We start from the raw sequence: 22,055 nt of genomic DNA, 5'->3' as shown, positions 1-22,055 counted from the left end.
GGCTAAGTAATCATCTCAATTTGTGATTGTGGAGAACCACAGGCCATCAGATACATTGCAGAACAACACTCCACAAGATCATGCAGTGGTAGACCAGAAGACATTATGCTTGCGACTCCAAAGTCAACAGGTCACCACCTGTAGTATTGTTGACAAGACTGACTGCAGACCTTTGATACAGAGCTGAATAGTGTGTCTGAATCATAGGCTCAGACCCATCTATGACTGTGTAGGCTACTGATTCCTCGATCTGTGCCACTGGGTAATGGGGTTTCAGGTTTCATTTAATCAGTCACCTAAATATACATCTACATGGATATTCTGCAAATCACACTGAAGTACCTGGCAATAAGTTTCAAATTCCTCTCTCGAACAGCGTGCAGAGAAAATAAATGCCTATATCTTTCTGTGTGTGCTTCGATTTTCCTTACTTTATTATGATTATCATTTCTTCCTATGTAGGCCAACGTCAACAAAATATTTTTGCATTCAGAGGAGGAAGTTGGTGATTGAAATTTCATGAGAAGATTCTGTCGCAGTGAGAAATGCCTTTGTTTTAACTATGTCCACCCCAAATCCTGTATTATATCCCTAACACTCTCTCCCCTAATTTCTATTAATACAAAATGCCCTTCTCATCTTTGAACTTTCTCGATGTACTCCAATAATCCTATCTGGTAAGGATCCCACACCATGCAGCAGTGTTCCAAAAGAGGACCAACAAGTGTAGTGTAGGCAGCCTCTTCAATAGATCAGTTGCATCAGGTCCATTACATTCAGGAAGCAGCTACATGGGTAGTGAGGGCTGTGTAGAGTGGACTGGGCAGGTGTACTTTTTGTAGTTGCAGATTGTTATAGCTGCGTTTTAAAGGAACTTGAACTCCAAGCACTAATAGAAACCACCGAAGCTCAAATTATTACAGGTATTGAAAGCTGGCTAAAGCCAGCCAAAATTTTCACAAAGGAACTAACAGTGTTTTTAAAGAATAGATTAAATACAGTTGATGTAGGAGTGTTTATTGATGTTGAAAATAGTTTATCTTATAGTGACATTGAAGCAGATAGTTTCTGTGAGTTACTATGGGTACAGGTTATATGTGACGCCCAGAATAAATTAATAATTGGTTCCTTTTACTGACCCTCCTCCAGCTCAGGAAGATACAGTTGTTGAACAGTTTGAAGAAGACTTGAGTCTCATTTCAAATAGGTACTCCACTTACAATTACAATTTATGGTGACTTCAATCTACCCTCATATGTTGGAAATGGTTTGAAATCGTACTTGACCTTTTAGTAACAAATAATTGTGAGCAGATAGTGAGCATCATGACAGATACAGGGATTAATGACCACAAAGTAGTTGCAATGAAACTGAGTGCTGTAACATCCAAATCCACCGAAAATAAATGTAAAATATGTCTATTTAAACAAGCAAACAAAAAATTGCTCAACATCTTCCTAAGATGCAGTTGCCAGTCCTTCCAAACTGTGTAATCATAGACTAGATGTGGCTTAAATGCAAAGAAATAGTATCAATGGCAATTAAGAGGTATCTATGAAATAAATTAATAAGAGAGGGTACTGATCCTCCATGGTGCAGAAGCAGATCATATCATTGTTGCAGAAGTAATTAAACAGTATGCCAAATTTAAAAGAACACAAAATATTAATGATCGACAATGTTTTACTGAAGTTTGAAACTAAGCTTGGACTTCAATGCAAGATGCTTTTAATAGTTTTCACAGCAAAACTGTGTCTCAGAATCTGGCATAAAATCCTTTGAGATTCTGGTCATATGTGAAGTAAACCAGCAACAAGACACAATCGATACCTTGACTATGTGATAGAATTGTTAATGTTACCAATGACAGAGCCAATATAGTGCAGTTACTAAACATGGTTATGTGCAAGTTGTTTACCATTGAAGTCAAAGTAAATATTCAAGAATTCAAATCAATAACAGCTGCTAACATGAGTAACTTTAGAAGTAGATACCCTCAGTGTAGCAAAGCAGCTTAAATCACATAATAAATTAAAGTCCTGTGGTACAGGTTGTGCACCAATTAAATTCTTTTCAGTGTATGCTGATATAATTGCTCTATACTTAGCAATCATATACAACTGCTCACTCAACAAATACAACCGTTCGTTTGATGAAAGGCTCCTACCTAAAGAATGGAAAACTGCACAGATCACACAAATCCTCAAGGAAAGTAGCTAGAAGTACTTCACTGATTTACAGACCCATATTACTGATGATGTCATGTTGCAGTAGAATATTGGAACAAGTGGTGTGCTTGAACATTATGAATTGCCTTGAGGAAAACAATCTATTGACCAGTAATCTACACAGATTCAGAAAATGTAATTCTTGTGATATGCGACTAGCTCTTTATTCACATAAAGGAATGATTGCTATTGTCAGGGAATCTCAAATTGATTTTATATTTCTAGATTTCCAGAAGGCTTTTGACGTCATTCCTTACAAGTGACTTCCATTTGAATTGTGTGCCTGTAGTGGATTGTCTCAATTGTGCAGCTGGATTTCTGGTTTCCTGTCAGAAAGATCACATTTAGTACATATTGACAGAAAGTCATTGAATAAAACTGATGTGATATCTAGTGTTCTCCAAGGAGAAATTATAGGCCCTCTGCTGTTCCTAATCTATATAAATAATTTAGGAGACAGTCTGAGCAGCCCTCTTAGATTGTTTGCAGATGATATCATTTACTGTCTGGTAAGTCATCAGATTGCCAAAACCAATTACAAAATGATTTTGACAAGATACCTGTATGCAGCAAAAATGACAACTGACTCTAAATAATGTAAAGTGTGGTCATCCACATGACTACTAAAAGGAATCTGTTAAATTTTGATTACACAATAGTTCAGATAAGTCTGTCAATTCAGTTAAATACTTAGGGTTACAGCTACAATTAAGTTAGAATGATAATTTAGATAATGTTATAGGGAAGGCAAACTAAAGACTGCATTTTATTGGCAGAATACCTAGATGATGCAACAAATTCACTAAGGAACTGCCTTCACTACAATGGTCCATTCAATTTCTAGAGTATTACTGCATGTTGTGGGATCCACATCAGATGGGAGGACATCAAAAAAGTTCAAAAAGAGGCAGCTCTTTTGTATTATTGTGAAATAGAGGAGAGATTGTTACAGATATGATATGCAAAGTGGGCTAAAAGTCGTGTAACGAAAGGCATTTTTCGTTGCGGCAGGATCTTTTCACGCAGTCTCAATCACCAACTTTCTCCTCTGAATGCAAAAATATTTTGTTAGTGCTCCCCTACATAGGGAGAAATGTTGGAGCTTGCCCTGGAAGATTTAAGTGTCCATTTTTCACGCATGCTGTTGGAGAGTGGTGTGGCAGAGAAATAGCTCTAAGGTGGTTTAATGGGCACTATGCCTGGCACTTGGTTGTTAATTGCAGTGTAGTTGTTTACATGTAGACAGATTACATAAATATTCTACATGTTTGTTTACAAGATTTTATGCAGTAAATATTATGCTCTGCACTCTATGTATTATTTTTTTTGGTTTTGTTTTCAGTGTGTCTGAAAGCCATATGATTAATTAATTAATTAATTAATTAATTAATTAATTGTCTGTACAGTTTTTGTCCATATTTGACTTGTGTATAGGGCAACAATCAGTACTAACGCTTTAAGAAAATATTTCCTTACACTTAAGTGTATGTTAAATGATAATGTTATTTCTCTTTTTTGGAGAAACTTTCCTTGCAATTAAAAGTATGGCTTTTGTATCCTCTTGACTTCAGCTCTCTTCAGTTATTTTTCTTCTAAAATACCAGAACTCAGCTACTACTTTCAGTGCATCATTTTTTAGTCTAATTCCCATGACATGAACTGATACTCCAAGTCATTAGCAGTTTCTGACATAATTACTGTGTCATGAGCAAACCTTGAAGCTTTTATTTATTGTCCATGAACTTTAATCCAAATATTTCCTTGGTTTTCTTTACTACTTGCTCATTGTACAGACTGAATAATGTCGGAGGGAGGCTACAACCTAGTCTCATTCTCTTCTCAACTACTACTTCCCTTTCTTTTCCTTCGGTCCTTATAACTGCAACCTACTTTCTGTACAGATTGTACATAATCTTTCAATGCATGTGTTTTATCCCTGCTCCCTTTCAGTATTTCTATATGTACACCTCCATATTTACTCTGCAAGCTACCTTACAGTGTGTGGAAGAGGGTACTTTGTGTACCATGGTCACTCCCCCCCCCCCCCCCCCCCTTTTTCCTGTTCCTCTTGGAAGTGGTACAAGGGAGGAATGATTGCTGGTTAGTCTGAGGGTGATGTGAATCTCTCTAATTTTGCCTTCATGGTCATTTCATGAGATATACATAAGAAGAAGCAATAGGACTCTTCTAGGAGCATATGTTCTTGGAATTTTAGCACTAAACCACACCTTGATGCAAAATGCCTCTCTTGAAATGTCTTCGACTGGAGTTGGCTGAGAATGTCTGTGATGCTTTTTACACTTACTAAATGATCTGTAATAAAACATGTTCTTCTTCTTGTGATCTTCTGTTTCTTCTTTTAGTCCTAACTGGTATGGATACCAGACCGATGAGCAGTATTCAAGTGTTGGTCGAACGAATGTGTTGTAAGCTGCCTTCTTTGCAGGTGGGCTACGTTTCTGGAGGATTCTTCCAATGAATCTGTCTGACATGTGCATTTCTCATTCAGTTTTATGTGTGGTTGTTCCACTTTAAATTGCTCCTTACGCAAACTCCTAGATATTTTATGGATGTAACTGTTGCCAGTGAGTGATCTGCAGTTGTGTAAGCATACAGTAATGGGTCTTACTGCCTATTTATGCATAATGTATCATATTTGCTTATGTTGAGGATCAGTTACCATGCTCCGCACCAAGCATCAATCATCTGTTGGTCTCTCTCCATTTCACTACAATTTTCTACCATTGTGACTTCGCTTATATATTATCATCCATGAAAAGGTTCATGAAACTTCTGACATTTTCTGCTGGTGATTTATATATATCGTGAAAAGTAATGTCCCCGTAACATTCCCTTGCAGTGCAGTCAAAGTTACTTTTAGTTTTGAAGATTCCACTCTGTTGAAGATGATGTGCTTTGTTCTGTTTAATAGAAACTCTTATATCCAGTGACATAGTTGGTCTGATATTCCATATGCTCATATTTCATTCATTGGGCGGCAGTGTGGAACTGTATAAGTCAAGGAACAAAGCATCGGCCTGGGTGCCAGTTTCTACTCTTTTCTGTGTTTTGAGCGGAATAAACAGAGTGAGCTCAGTTTCAAATCATTGTTGTTTCCAGATCTCATGTTGATTTCTACAGAGAAGAACTTGTATCCAGAAATATCACAATATACAAGCATAAAAAATGTTACAAAATTCAATAACAGACGGACGTCACAAATTTGGCCCTGTAGTTTTATGCATTTGTGTGACAATCCTCCATGAAAACAAGAATGACCTGCATTTTTTCCAATCATTAACAGTTCTTTGCTCCTCCATTGATCTACAGCCCTGTGGCCGCAAAGTGTCTCTTCTCGTTAGTATTGTTGGAAGCTTTCTCTAATCTACATATGCTGTAAACAGATGTCTGACTTTCTTAAACCTCTCTATAAGTCATAGGCCAGTATTGCTTTGCATGTTCTTACGTTTCTTCTGGACCCCATACTAATCTTCTCCAAGGTTTTCCATACTTGAAAAAAAGTTTTAAAAGTTTTGAAGAACATTGAATTTGCAGCAAGTGTGATGTCATAAAAAAGTTGCATTTTATGCTCAAGTTATTATCCATTTAAGAAAATTAGTTTCCCATACAATTTTTAATTGTTATACGAGGAAAATTCAGTGAATCCATGAATCAATGTAAGCACAGAATTTATTTAAAATAAAGAAATATACAAAATAACTAGAATAAAGCAGCAATTAGAAATAGATTCATTTTATTAGCAATGTTATAATTTATGAAGAAATGCTGTAAAATAAATTTAGTTTTGATATCTTATCTGAAACGCTCAGCTCACGAAGATGAAAGAAACCAATATGAAATATTGTCAAGAGTCAAGGACAGCATGTGTTAGCATATTGTAAATACACTCATGCTCATAAATTAAGGATAACTGCAGAATGTGGGGCCACACAACATGGCACTACACACAAAACTGGTGCTAATAGCATAGTCACTCATGGAAAAATTCCCGTAGTAGTTGGTGTTAGAGCTGCATCTTTTTTAGATTGAAGTCAGCTGATAGGTATACCTGCGTAAAGGAAGTCCCTCTAACAAAGGAATCGCCTTCAGTGTTGTGGTTGGCAGGAGAGCCAACACAGGGTTACTAAAGGAGGCTGAAATGCACATGTTTTAGCTCACACAGGCTGGCGTGAGGTCTGGAACATGACAAGGGAATTAGAATTGAGAAAAACGGAAGTAGCTGGTGGAATACTTAACTTTAATCCATTAATGATGAACGTCGCTCTTGACGGTAAATGATTTACAATATCAATAGAAACTGATCGTGGCGCCTTGCTAGGTCGTAGCAAATAACGTAGCTGAAGGCTATGCTAACTATCGTCTCGACAAATGAGAGCTTAGAAGTCAGTGAACCATCGCTAGCAAAGTTGGCTGTATAACTGGGGCGAGTGCTAGGAAGTCTCTCTGGACCTGCCGTGTGGCGGCGCTCGGTCTGCAATCACTGATAGTGGCGACACGCGGGTCCGACGTATACGACCGGACTGTGGACGATTTAAAGGCTTCCACCTAGCAAGTGTGGTGTCTGGCGATGACACCACATTCAGAGGATGTAATGTTTCCAAGTAGAGAATGAATTAACACATTACATCAGAATATAAGAGGTATTAGAGATAAAGTAAGTGAACTGCTAATAGATGTTGACTCCAAAATTACTGGTATATCAGAGCACCACTTAAATAATTTGATAACTCAGAGGCTTACTTTACCAGGCTACAGGCTAGCTGGCTGTTTCTCAAGGAGTTCTTTGCAGGTTGGGGGAGTGGCTCTGTACATAAAAAAACAGTATTCCATTTGAGTCCATAGACATATCACGACACTGCACTGAACAGATATTTGAAAGTTGTGCACCGTTAGTTGAATTTAGTGAAACTAAACTTCTAATCGTTGTTCTTTACAGGTCCCCTAACTCAGACTTAAGAGCATTTCTGCTCAAGCTAGAGAGGGTTCTTGATTCACTTTGTAGGAACTACCAGAAACTAGTTACATGTGGTGACTTCAACATTAATTTTGTATATGATTGTGCAAGAAAAAGGATGTTGGTAGATCTCCTAAATTTATATGATCTCATGCAAACTCCGTTTTTTCCAACTAGGGTGCAGGGGAACAGTAGAGCATTCTAAACAGGGTACTAGCAGTAAAGGGCAGCCCAGGTGGCTGACTAGTGGGATAAGGATATCATGTAGAACAAAGTGGGAATTATATCAAAATGTTAGAAGTATTCACAATCAAGCTACAGTAGCCCATTACAAACAGTATTGTAAGGTGCTTAAAAATGTTATTAGGAAGGCAAAGGGTATGTAGTATGCAAATAGAATAGCTAATTCACAGGATAAAATTAAAACCATATGGTCAGTTGTGAAGGAAGTGTCTGGTCAGCAGCACAAGGTCGACAATATAAAGTCAGTTCGCAGTAAAAATATTTCTGTTACTGATAAATCAGATATACGTACAGTATTTAACAATCATTTTCTGAGCATTTCTGGTGAATTAAATAAAAATTTAGTTTCTACAGGAAATCGTATAACTTTCTTGGCAAATGCCTTTCTGAGATTGATGTCTGAAATACTCCTCTGTGATCTAAATGATTAATGGAAAATCTTATATAAAAATGTGAAAAAAGTACTAACAAAGAGATAGAGGGGCTGGCTAGTACTTACCTCAGCTCAGTACAGCCGATAGATACACAAAAAACAACCGAAAATTTACATTCCTAGCTTTCGGAATAAATGTTCCTTCATCAGGGAGGAGAGAGGGGAAAGAAAGAGAAGAAGGGAAAGTGGATTTAGTTACTCACAACCCAGGTTATGAAGCAACAGGGAAAGGAAAACTGGGTAGCAAGGATGGAGGCATGGCTGTCAGAGGGAAGCCAAAGATATTATATTGTAAGTACTGTGCCAGCTTCAAACCAAAGAGGATGCATAAGAAGTAAAGAGGTATATAGTATAAAGATGTAGGATGAAAAGATGCATGAATGGCTAAAGAGGAAAGGGAAAGAGGAGAAGACTGAAGAGCAAATGGGAGTGAGGTTGTTTAACATAGGTTCAGTCCAGGGGGATGGCGGGATGAAAGGATGTGTTGGAGTGCAAGTTCGCATCTGCACAGTTCAGAGGGACTGATGTTGGATGGGAGAAGCCAAATGGCACATACGGTGTAGCAGGTTCCTAGGTCCCTATAATTATGCTGGAGGGCATGCTCCGCTACTGGGTATTGGACGTCTCCTAGGCGGACAGTTCGTCTGTGTCCGTTCATGCGCTCAGCCAGTTTAGTTGCCAACAACTACTTCTGTATGCATCCTCTTTGGTTTGAAGCTGGCACAGTACTTACAATAGAATATCTTTGGCTTCCCTCTGACAGCCATGCCTCCATCCTTGCTACCCTCCCTGTTTTCCTTTCCCTGTTGCTTCATAACCTGGGTTGTGAGGAACTAAATCCACTTTCCCTTCTTCTCTTTCTTTCCCCTCTCTCCTCCCTGATGAAGGAACATTTATTCCGAAAGCTAGGAACGTAAATTTTCAGTTGTTTTTTGTGTATCTATTGGTTATACTGAGCTGAGGTAAGTACTGGCCAGCCCCTCTATCTCTTTGTTAATACTCCTCTGTGATACAGACAAGAGGGAGATTGAGTCAATAATTAAATCACTGAAGACTAATGATTCTCATGGCTATGATGGAGTGTCTAGCAGAATATTAAATTACTGTGCTACACAAGTTAGCTCTGTATTTAGCCATATTTGTAATTTTTCCTTTAGGAATGGTCAGTTTCCTGAGCGATTAAAATTCTCAGTGGTAAAGCCGCTTTATAAAAAGGGAGAAAGGGACAATTTAAATAATTTTAGACCTATTTCTGTGCCATCACTGCAAAAGTTACTGAAAATGCTGTGTATGTAAGGATAATTGATCAAATGTACAGTTCGGCTTCAGAAGTTGTTTAACAACTGAAAATGGTATATTCTCTTTTCTCTGTGAGGTACTGGATGGGCTAAACAAAAAGTTTCGAATGCTTGGCGTATTTTTTGATTTAACTAAGGCATTCGATCGTGTTGATCACAAAATATTGCTCCAGAAGTTGGACCATTATGGAATACGGGGAGTAGTTCACAATTGGTTCACCTCTTACTTTAGCAACAGGCAGCAAAAGGTCATTATTCACAATGTTGATAGCGGCTGTGATGTGGGATCTGAGTGGGGGGGGGGGGGGGGGGGGGGTGCCCCAGGGATCAGTGTTAAGGCCACTTTCGCTCCTTATTTATATAAATGATATGCCCTCTAGTATTACGGGTAACTCTAAAATATTTCTGTTTGCTTGATAGTAAAGGATGTTGTGAGTAACATTGGCTTGGTTTCAAATAGTGCAGTACATGACCTCAGTTCATGGCTTGTAGAAAATAAACTAATGTTAAATCTCAGTAAGACTCACTTTTTACAGTTTCTAACACACAATTCAACAAAACCTGACCTTTTAATTTCACAGAACGGGCATATGATTAGTGAAACTGAACAGCTCAAATTTCTAGGTGTTTAACTAGATAGTAAGGTGTTGTGGGAAGCCCACTTTCAGGATCTTGTTCAAAGACTTAATACTGGCATTTTTACTATTCGAACGGTATCAGGAGTGAGTGATACGTTGTCACGAAAATTAGTCTACTTTGCTTATTTTCATTCACTTATGTTGTATGGTACTATATTTTGGGGTAACTTTTCTCATTCTACAAGGTTATTTTTGGCTCAGAAAAACGCGGTTCGGGCAATACGTGGTGTGAGTTCATGAACCTCTTGTCGACCACTGTTCACGAGTCTGGATATTTTGACATTGGCCTCTCAATATGTATATTCCTTATTGTCGTTTCTTGTTACCAATATTAGTTTATTCCCAAGAATAAGCAGCTTTCACTCGGTTAATACTCGGCAGAAATCAGACCTGCATTTGGATCAGACTTCCTTTCGTACAAAAAGGTGTGCAGTATACTGCCACTTGAATTCAAAAAGCTTAGCAGTAATCCACGTGCTTTCAAATCAAAACTGAAGAGTTTTCTCATGGGTCACTCATTCTATTCTGTTGAGGAGTTCCTTGAAAAATTAAGCTGATTCTTATTGTATTGCTGCTAGTGTTTACTTAAACTTATGGACTGACTTTTTTCATGTTCATGAACATTTATTTTTATCTGTTAGTACATTTATGTTGTAATTTAATGTACTGACATTTTCCATGCCCTTGGATATTTGTTCCTTATTTTGGTCCTACGGAACTTGACATGTAAATAAAAAAAAAAAAGAAATAGGCACATAGGGAACATACGTGACACAGATCTTTAAGTCCACGGTATTGGTGATAAGTTGAGAAGACTGTCCCGAAACACATGTGCTACAAAACACCACTGTTTCCTGCGCATGTACCCTGACATCGTTATGGGATATGATCACCATGTGCGCGCACACAGGCCGCACAATGGGTTGGCATACTCTGGATAAGGTGGTCGAGCAGCTGCTGGGGTATAGCCTCCATTCTTGCACCAGTGCCTGTGGGAGCTCCTGAATTGTCGTAGCGGTTTGAAGACATGCAGCGATACGTCGACTGAGAGCATCCCAGATGTGCTCGATGGTGTTTAGGTCTGGAGAACAGGCAGGCCACTCCATTCGCCTGATGTCTTCTGTTTCAAGGAACTCCTCCACGATGGCAGCTCAGTGGAGCCATGCGTTATCATCTATCGGGAGGAAGGTGGGACCCACTGCACCCCTGAAAAGGTGGACATACTGGCACAAAATGACGTCCCGATACACCTGACCTGTTACAGTTCCTCTGTCAAAGACATGCAGGGGTATACGTGCACCGATCATAATCCCAACCCACATCATCAAGCCACGACCTCCATATAGGTTCCTTTCTAGGACATTAAGGGGTTGGTATCTGGTTCCTGGTTCACACCAGATGAAAACCTGGTGAAAATCACTGTTCAGACTATACCTGGACTTGTCCGTGAACACAACCTGGGACCACAGTTCGAATGACCGGGTACTGTGTTCTTGACACCAGGCTTTACGGGCTCTCGTGTGATCAGGGGTCAGTGGAATGCATCTTGCATGTCTCCGGGCGGAAAAACCATGTCTGTTCAGTCGTCTGTAGACTGTGTGTCTGAAGACAACTGTTCCAGTGGCTGCGGTAAGATCCTGAACAAGGCTACCTGAAGTACTCCATGGCTGTCTGCGGGCCCTGATGGTGAGGTATTGGTCTTCTTGTGGTGTTGTACACTGTGGACGTTCTGTACTGTAGCGCCTGGACACATTCCCTGTCTGTTGGAATCATTGCCATAATCTTGAGATCACACTTTGTGGCACATGGAGGGCCCGTGCTATGACCTGCTGTGTTTGACCAGTCTGCAGTCGTCCTAGTATTCTACCCCTCATAACGTAATCATATGTGTTCTTCGAGCCAATTTCAACACACAGTCACCATTAGCATGTCTGAAAACGTCTGCACACGTACTTGCTGCACCGTACTCTGACATGCACCAACACACCTCTGCATATGTGGACTGCTACCAGCGCTACTGTGCAACGACTGCAGGTCAAATGCACTGCATGGTCATACCCCGAGGTGATTTAAACCTGAAATCCGCCCATCAGAACATTGTTTCACCATGTATCAGCATTATCCTCAATTTATGAGCATGAGTGTAGATAAGGACCAAATGACCCAAATCCTTTAAAACAAGTTACTGCTCAGTGTTACTTTTAAGATTATGGAAAACCTGACATTGCATTGTATCACAAAAAAAGGCTCATTCACATGCAAGCAGCTTGGGATTCATATACTGGCATGATCCTAAATCTGAAATAACATATTGAGTACAGCTTTTAGCAAAAAGACTACTGTGGTACCTATTTCGACCCTACATTTTGAAAGTGTTGATTAAATTTTGTCATCTGAAGAGAGACCACTGCCAGACAAGCCCGGTTAGCATTTTACTTCATAGGAATTATCTCTGTCAGTCTCTGGGAAGAAAAGAGCATTTGGCAGATGGAGAAACCAGAACAATGACTTACCACAAGGAGGTTTTTGTCACAAGCACTGTACAGTGTACGCACAAATGATCAACCAATGTCAAATTTATCCGTGTAATTTCGATACACATGATATTATACGGCAATAGTAGCTGTAGGTTTTGAGTTATTCAGTAGTAGAAAAGAAACTGATGCAGACTCTAGACACACTGTTCCTTCTGTATGATGCTAACCATGTGACACTGAACCTGTAGCAGAGAAGTACAGCAAGGAATCTGCAATGTGCCAGGCAAGATGACTCCTGCACAACCGAACCGTGTGTACGTGACTTCAGGTCACATTCTGATATTGAGACTGTAGCACATCAACATTGTAAGTCAAAGTCTGTACTAGAAACAATGTTATCAGAACTCTGATGAGTAAGACACTTCTTATTGGCATTACAAATAACAAAATAACTGTTCATTTAAAAAAAGGGGGGGGGGGGGCGCGCGCGCACACACACACACACACACACACACACACACACACACACACACACACACACACACACACACGCGCGCGTGCGTTTTCCTATAAGACCAGTACAGCAAAGTCCTCAAGAGCAAAGCAATTACCAAAACCTCGATAACAAACAATATTTGAATCCTTATTAAAATGTCACATTGTGCACACAAAACAAGTCCAACAAATAAGATTTCAGCTCAAATAATTTTCTTGCGTGATGTACATTAGTTGTGTTGCTTCTGTTAGTGATCTGCTACATGTTTTTGGTGGTCAGTGTTGCCAGTATCCTTCAGGTACTCCACTGAAAATTCTGTGGCCTTAGGCTTATCAAGCCAAAGTTAATTGCACTACAGATCAATCAAAGAAACACAGCATTTATCCCTAACAAGTTTTTCTTACTCATCATAAGCTTTGATAATCTCATTAACATGTAAGCACATTTTCTATGCTCTTTCATTCTTTGTTTTGTGTTCCCCCACAAAATCTAAATCTATATGGATTCCTTTTATATTTTAGTATACATATTTATTTCCTCTGGAGAAGAGGAGAATTGAGATGAAGAGCTAAGTGTGGGAATGCAATAGAGGATGACATAATGGAAATTAATAGTGAAATGCAACAATATAAAACTGAAGTTCAAACAGTGTCATTGTAGAAAGATCAAGGTTGATGTGAGTTTCATTGCTTAATATATGCTTCTGACTAGGTGAAGATGAATATTTGAAGACATATGAAATGTTTGTGTCTGACATCATTGTAGTGACCCTACAGCTTTGCATCAGTGCATCTTTAAGATGATAACTATCTTTTTTTATAAGAAAGGTAAAAGCTTTAGATTATAGACAGAAAAAATGTCCAAAATTTTCTAATGGTGTCTTTTAGTTCGGGCTAAGAATAAAAGCAACAAAGAAATTTCAAATATTTGTGGAAAATATTTGTGATAGTAATATCATCAAATGTATACAAAAAAAGAGCAGTGTAAATGGTCACTAACTTGTGTCTCTCACAACAGGGTATGGCAGAAATGCTGGAAAATCTGAGCTGTAAGACACTTTAAGAAATATGCCAACTATTTTTCTGAAAATTTCAAGAACCAATTTTAAGAACAGAAATTTGAAATATTTCACAGCTCTCCCCCCCCCCCCCCCACCCCCCTTGCATATTAATACTGTGAAGACAGTCAAGATAAAATGAAACTAATAACAGGCCACACAGACAAATGTAAGTTATCATTATTTCCAGACTTCATCTGTTAGTGGTAGAGGAATCTTAATATATGACACAGTGAGAAGTACGCTCTTCAGTTATTTGCAGAGTGTATATGTAGATCCATTATAAATATTCTTCTTAAACTGGATGGAGTCAAGAAAACTTGCCATATAGTTGAGACATTAAGTGATCAATGATATGTTCATAAACCAGGATGAGAATGTTGCGAAGCTTTCAGACATTTTCCTTCAGTGCTAGATACAGGAACACACACACCTGTGTGGCTTCTCTGCCCTAACCTGTTACATTGGGCGAGGAGAAGGGTTGTATTGTGTGGCAGACTGGAAGAATGTTTATCATTTGCCAGCACTTAGAGTTTGACTTCGTATCTTCATTTCAGTAAATCAAGAATGTCCTACCCAAAATATATCCTACCCCTCCCCAATTGGTATGCAGCTGCCCACCCAATATAAGAAGTATCCTAGTCCATCCTTATACCACATCTACTACCAACGCCTACCCACATAGATCAAATCCTTGTACATAGGACCTGTCTTATGCACCCACCCAGAACATTCTGTTCCTGTTCCATCCTATCCCGCCAGGGACCGAGGTGGGGGGGGGGGGGGGGGGGGGATGAGTGAGAGAGCACCTTTGAAAGCACTCATATCATATACCAGTTGTGCTGTAACTTTTGCAAATTCCTATCCTGCATGTCTCTCCTTCCCAGCCATCAACTTCCCTTCTCTTGCAACCATCTCTCCCTCTCCTCACCTCATTTCTCCCTGTGTCTATTTCGTAGGATACAACCCCTCACCCAAGGAGAGCAGAAGTGCCAGTACTCTGTGGTATGCCAAAACTCTGTAGATGGACATTGTCTTGTTTATGTGCCTGTCAACTGCTCTACACCTCAGTTACATGATGAAACAGTGTGGGTAAGGGATCCAGTAATCTGCCTTGGAGTATGTGAGTATGTATTTTTCTCGTGTTGGAAGGAGTAAAGATAATTATTTATATTCCACCAAGAACTTTCCATTCCCATATTAGTAGACACCTGATCTCGTTAGTACTTTTGGGAGACAAGTAAGTTATTGAATTTCATTTCAGGCAGGAACGAACATTTTCCTGAATGGTGTGGTGCTGGCGACCCTATGTGCTGGTGGCTACTTGTTGTCTTTGGGGCAGCTATCCTCTGGAGATCTCATGGCTTTTCTTGTAGCAGCACAAACAATTCAGCGTTCTCTGACACAGCTGTCACTGCTGTTTGGCCAAGTGGTTCGAGGGCTGGCTGCTGGAGGCAGAGTTTTTGAGGTTATCTTCTTTTATTTACCGTTCATTTTGGTTTATTCTGTTGTGAAACATTATATTTTCCACATTTGAAATTTGAGAGTAGTAAGAATTTGTAGTAAAATTACACATATGTAATGTGCCCAATACTTATTCATCACATAAGCTTTTACTATGCTATTCCCATTGAGTTGATTTTTATATCCATTCTTTTCTAGTACCTGAATATGGAGCCAACAATGCCATTATTTGGAGGTTTGAATATACCCTTCCATTCTCTTCTTGCCAATGTAGTTTTCCGTGATGTTACATTTGCTTATCCTTCAAGACCATCCCAGGTATATTTTGTGTTACTGTATTTAAGTGAAAATTTAATAATGGGATGAGTTCTTTATTTGGTCCTTAACAACTGTGTGTAATATGTTTTTATTTTTCAGATTGTGCTTCAACATTTCAATTTAGAACTTCCTGCTGGAAAGACTGTTGCCATTGTTGGTTCATCAGGTAGTGGCAAATCCACTATAGCAGCACTACTAGAAAGGTGAATTTAATGACTGTGTCAGTTTTCCATATTATGTAAATTCAAAGAAGGGAGAAAATTCTTGGAAATAACTTACCTCATAACAGTGACACAGCAAAGCAGCTGTACCTTACAGGTGTATATAAAATGGAACATTTGGACCATAGTTGCCTTTAGATGTTATCAAGCAGGCAGACCATTTGAGATTTAAGGAATTTATTGTGCAACTGAGAAACAATAATACTACACTTTCCTACACACTTGCATAAAACAAATCATCATATTGATAATATGAACATTAATATCCTACATGCCCAACATACAGGTGAAAAACTAGATGTTCAAACACTTCATATGTGGAGACATCAAACCTGCAACCTAATTGTTTTCCAAATTATGAAGGTGTCAGCATATACAAGGCCAATATGGAAAGTAAGGTCCGATTGGTCACAAAATGGAAACCACTGTGAAAATCAAAAATGTTTTATTTGCAACAATTAGTTACACCTTCCAGCTACTTCTCTACATAGCTGCCCACTCTGATTGAGACATTTGTCATAGTGTTGTAGTAACTTTCCAATATGCACATCATAGAAGGCTGTCGCCTGTGCTTCCTGCCAACTCTCTACACTGGTCTACACCTCATTGTCTGTGGCAGAACATTGTCTTCATAGCCAGTGCCAGCAGTTCATCTGAGCAGAGATGAAACTCTGGGAGAGTCGATTACGGGCTCTATTACAGTGCAGGAGCATCTTCATTGCCCCTGCAGTGTGCGGCCGAGAATTGTCATGCATAAGGAACCTCACGACAGCTATGTTATGTGGGCTGCATGACATCAGGCGAAATCTCTCACCTGGCTCCCATACTTGGCAGGAGACACTATTGTTCTAAGCATCTTCACATGCTCATTGCGTGCTCAGAACTAAAAAAACAACGCATCACGATCGATTGGCATATTAGAGGCACTGCCCAACGCATTTGTGCAAAGCTTCATCATATTTCCATTTCACACACCATCAGACCTTACTTTCCGAATTGCCATGTTACAACACACACACACACACACACACACACACACACACACACACACACACACATATTAAGGGTGGGTGAGGGGGGGTGGGGGGGCGGAAGCAGGAGAGAAATTATGTATAATTCGCCACTGTTGATAGCATAATTATGTTATAATCATGAATTAAAGAGGACTCGTCTCCTTGCAAGAACACAATTTTTGTTTCGTTTAATCTTGAAACTGTGGCATCTTCAGTTTTTTTTATTATTATACATTCCTACATTTGTTGCAGAGCTTTGAGGAAAATGCCTGTTATGCAGGAAAATGCCCATCATGGCGTTGATATTATCTCAGTAGGATTTTAAACTCTGTTCCTCATCTTTAATTCATTTTATTTTCTGCAAGTATGGATACAGAGCTTAAAATTCCATTATGATAAGTTCATTGCCATGCTGGACGTTTCTGTTGACATACGCTTGCTGCATTGATAAACATCCCGTTATGATAATTTCATTGGCATGCCAGACATTTCCATTGACACACACTTGCTGTAGTAATAAACATCCCTTACCATACTGCACTATCATTCACTGATGATTCGAATTTGTGGTAATGACTCAGGATGGTGTCTGGTGGGTATGGCAGATGTGAAAGTTGTCAGGCATTACCATGCAGCAAATTGATGCTTGCAGTCAGATATCTATGTAAGTTTGATCTGACTGCAAACCGAAGGTGGTATTTCAACAAATCAGAACATGGCCCACTGGTGATAGTGTTTCCCCTACATGTGTTGTGTTCCAAGATAGTACTTCGTTCATCCCAGAACTCTCAGCTTAATTCTCCCTGCTGATGGCTACACATGGAACTTCTTGGGTTTTGTTTGTGAGGAATAGCACCATTTCTTGCTTGCTCTCATGATTTTGGGTTTTTGATAGTGAACATAGGTTTCATCTCCTGTAATGATTCTTGCAAGGAAGACATGACTTCCTACTTAAGAATGCCACTGAAGTTCTTCAAACATCAACACATTAACCTTTTAGCATTGGAATGAGTTACCATGGCATGCACCTTGAAGACAATAAGACATGAAGTTCAGATTTGCAGCTATTTCATCCAACACCACACAGCAGTTATCAGTCAAAATGGCTTCAGCAGTTGCAAAAACTCTGGTGTCACAGTGCAGTGTGCCTGACCTGTAGTGTGTTTAAAATTAGTTGTGACTTTTGACAGTTCAGTACAGAGCGGGTGGAAGGAAGCATGGTTGCGAGTGTGTGCTGAATGCGTCAGCGGGCGACGATAATGCCGGGTCTGCTGAGCTTAACCTGTCAGACGAGTAAGCTAGTCGATCTGCGATCTTTCTCATATGATTTTAAAGAAACTATATGGTAATAAACTCTAAGGCTTGCACATCTTATAGCTTCTTTTGTCAGCTTCATGATGAATTTCCTATCATTACGTTAACTGTCATAGCTATTGTGATATTTTGGTATTGGCTTAACTATTGCAAGGAATTTTAAAGTTTAAGTGCAAAATAGGGATCACTGTGAATTTGCGTTAGGTGTCTTTTAGGTCATATGTTGCAGCATTTGAAATTTAGATAACATATTAAATTATTTTTTAAACCTCGAAGGATATCGCTGTCTGCCTCCAATGTCGAGAAAATGGAATGTCTGTAAATGGCTCCGCCACGAACGCATTAACCAGTGGGAAAGCCAAGATGAAATATTTATCAATTTTTTCGTATTTCATGAACTATCTGACATATCAAAACAGGATTTTGGTAATGATAGCACGAAAAGTGAATAGTATTTTGCCATATGATTAATATGCTAAACTTCCATATCTCATGATGTTTGGTCTGTGGGGCACTCAACTGCACAATCATTGGCGAACTTACAAAAGTCCCTATTTTTACACAGTCCAGTTTTTACACAATCCAATCTAGCCACTGTCACAAATGATGATGATGATGATTATGATGATGATGACAACAACACAAACACCCAGTCCCCGGGCAGTGAAAATCCCCATCCTGGCCAGGAATTGAACGAGGAACCCTGTGATACTTCCATATCTACCGCTATATTCAAGCAACTACAGATTTAGAAAAATGATATAATGTATTTTTTAAGGATCATCAATAGCCTATGAAATGAGAATTCCTATGGGTTCTGCAACAATATAAGTAAAGAAGCTGCACATTTATTTTTGTACTGAGAATGGGTGTTCTCATAACTATTGATATGTCTCGCCCTCAGTTGCTAGTTTAATAACACACTAGTTTAGGATTCTTCCACAATTTCAACTGTATTAGAATGTTAGCAAGATGTATTCCTGTATAAACTGTGCTGTGTTTAGGCAAAAGAAGCCAATGTTAAGACAGCAACAAGAGAAGTAAAATATTACTCAAAGCTCGACACCGTCTTTCATGAATCCCTGACTCCTTAATTACATTCATGTTGGGGCTGACATTTTGAGACAGGTCCTTTGATGAAACATTTGCAATGACTTCTTTTATCAGTATTTCAATCACACTGAGAGTAAATTTCTTGTTGTTTTGCTATATTATTTTTAAGCTAGGCCTATATATTCTCAGTCGGATTTAAATGAGCATGATACAGAGGAAGCCTGATTACACTATGCTCTTTACCATTAGCTTTGTTGATGACCTGGTAGCGTAGAGTTTTTAGCTTGTACAGTATTACAAATTCCACTAACTTCGCCTTACACAAGCTAAATAGCCATTTTCCTCTGCTTCATTGTTGGAGCTTTATCAATCACAACAGAGTGGCATTGCGCATTGTCCCGTTACTATTGTCGAATTTGGAGGAATATTTTGCAACACAATGTTATGTTCACAACTGGTAAGTGTGTTCTTGGATGACCACTTTTACTGTGGATCTCTTGTTCAGATGTACTCCACTGTTGTTATTAATGAAGCGCCGACATGAAACACTTGTTTGTGGTACCTGATGATGAAGAACACTTCAACACCAGAAAATATCACTTTACAATGAGAGCTAATTAAGATAGATGCCTCTAATGTGTGACACCGTGTGGTACTCTTTTATGCATGGCATGGCAACAGTGCCGCGTTACCAGCTGAACTGCTGGCGGCATGGTAGGGGAAACCAGCTCGCCATTGGTGTTACCTGGGCAATGGCGTCATGTCTCCTCCAGTGAGCCAATCGTCAAAAGTCGGAACTAATTTTAAATGGACTATAGATGGTGAGCATCTGCCACAAAAGTAATCCTCTCTCTGAAATTCCTAATCCACTAACATCACTGATTAGAAAATGTAAGTCATTTCATGTTGCAAGTGGAATATTTAAAAAAAAAAATGGTATTTCTACATCTTCATCTACATCTATACTCCACAAGCCACCCGACAGTGTGTGGCAGAGGGTACTTCTGGTACCACTGTCTGATCTTCCCTTTCCTGTTTCATTCACAAATGATTTGTGGGAAGAATGATTTCAGTAAAGCTCTCTTAGCTCTAATTTCTCATCTTTTCTTATTGTGGTCATTTCACATGTTTGTAGGAGGAAGTAGAGGAAGTAATGTGTTACCTAACTCTTCCCCGTGTACTCACTGTTACGCGCAATGCCTCTCTTGTAGTATCTACTGCTGGAGTTTGATGAGCATCTTTGTAATGCTCTTTAGCTGACTAGGATCTTGCCTATCTCTCCTATTAGTCCCACCTGGTAAGTGTCCCAGAATGATGAGCAACACTCAAGAATCATTTGAAAATGTATTTTGTAAACCACTTTTTTGTAGATAGTTAAATTTCCTAAACATCCTTCCTATGAATCTGTCTAGCATGTGCTTTTCCTGCTATTTATTTTATGTGCTCATTCCACTTAAGGTATCTCCAGATGGTTACTCCTAGACATTTTATGGTACATACTGTTTCCAGCAATTTGTCATCAATGGTGAAGTTATACAGTAGTAGATTTTTTCCTCCTATAGATGCACAGCATGTTAAACTAATTTACATTTAGGCTCAACTGCCTGTCCCTGCACCATTCCTCAATCCTTTGCAGCTCCTTTTGCAAATTGCTACAGTCTTCTTGCGATGCCACCTTCTTGTAGGCACCTGCACCATCTGCGAATAGTCTTGTGGACCTTACAAAATTTTCTGTGATGTCATTTATGTAGTGTAACGGTCCTGGCACACTTAGTTGGGGTATTGCTGAAACTACTTTTACATCTATTAATTTTGTTCTGTTAAGAGCAACATGTTGAGTTCTCTCTGCAAGGAAGTGTTGAACCCAGTCACAAATTTTGTCTGATGCTCAGTAAACTAATGTTTTTTCATTAAATAGTAGTGTGGGACAGTGTCAAATACCTTTCTGAAGTTAAAGGAACAAACCATCAACCTGTGCACTGATGTCTACTGTGCTGTGGGTCTCGTGGAGAAACAGAGTGAGCTGAGTTTCGCAACATCTCTGTTTGTGAATCCATGTTGAGTTTTATGTACAGGTGTTTTTCATTTTCCAAAAAGACATACTATGTGAGCATAAAACATATTCCATAATTCTGCAACAGATTAACATCAGTGAGCATAATTATGAGCCTCTTTCTTAGAACTTTCTTCAAAATTTGGGAATGACCTGCACTTTTTTCCAGTTGCTAGGTATCTTTCAAAACTCCAGTGACCTGCAGTGGGAGCATTTTGCTTGTCAGCAGTATGAAGCCATACTTTGAAAATTCTTTGAAGCATGGGGTAACTGTACTGCCAACATACAAGCAGAAATCAAGTGCTTATTAGTAGACACTGGATTATATACACCATAAAAACCTCGAAATATGCATGAAAATATCCGTGAAAAATGCTTAAAAAGTTATGAAGAGTGTCGAGGGATGCAGGATCAAATAATAAAAAAATAGTAGTTACTGTGTGCATTATATCTCAAAGTCAAACCTGTGCATATAAGTTACAAGGAGGAATGCCAGCCACTCGAAAAATTGATACGTTTAGAACACTGGTATCATTTTCTAAATACTTTCTGGTAGAGGTTAGAAAGGGGGCCTTTCTGGGATTATTTTCTAAAAATTTGCAAAATGGGGATGCATACAGTGTTTCAACAATTGTTCATTCATTGCTGTTGTTGTCGGTAACAAGCAGATGTGGTACTGGTGAGTTGCAGCACAACAGTCAATATATACAGGACCAACTTAGAGATATATCACATGAAGCGGGGCACGCTAAAATTTTGTAATATTTTATTTAA

At 39.0% G+C, this 22,055-nt stretch overlaps 1 protein-coding gene across 2 annotated transcripts in view; it reads left to right on the top strand.

Annotated features, from left to right (window-relative positions):
- LOC126272162 (mitochondrial potassium channel ATP-binding subunit-like) overlaps positions 1 to 22,055 on the top strand; it is a 196,568-nt gene that overhangs the window by 158,618 nt on the left and 15,895 nt on the right. For both annotated transcript variants that reach the window (XM_049974794.1, XM_049974795.1), the window contains 3 exons: positions 15,110 to 15,313; positions 15,508 to 15,627; positions 15,727 to 15,830. In XM_049974794.1, the coding sequence (XP_049830751.1) occupies positions 15,110 to 15,313; positions 15,508 to 15,627; positions 15,727 to 15,830 (428 nt within the window). The remainder of the gene's footprint in view (positions 1 to 15,109; positions 15,314 to 15,507; positions 15,628 to 15,726; positions 15,831 to 22,055) is intronic.

Source organism: Schistocerca gregaria, chromosome 5 (genome assembly GCF_023897955.1).
Source record: "Schistocerca gregaria isolate iqSchGreg1 chromosome 5, iqSchGreg1.2, whole genome shotgun sequence".
Classification (NCBI taxonomy): Eukaryota; Metazoa; Arthropoda; class Insecta; order Orthoptera; family Acrididae; genus Schistocerca; species Schistocerca gregaria.
This window is presented reverse-complemented; position numbering and strand designations above follow the sequence as displayed.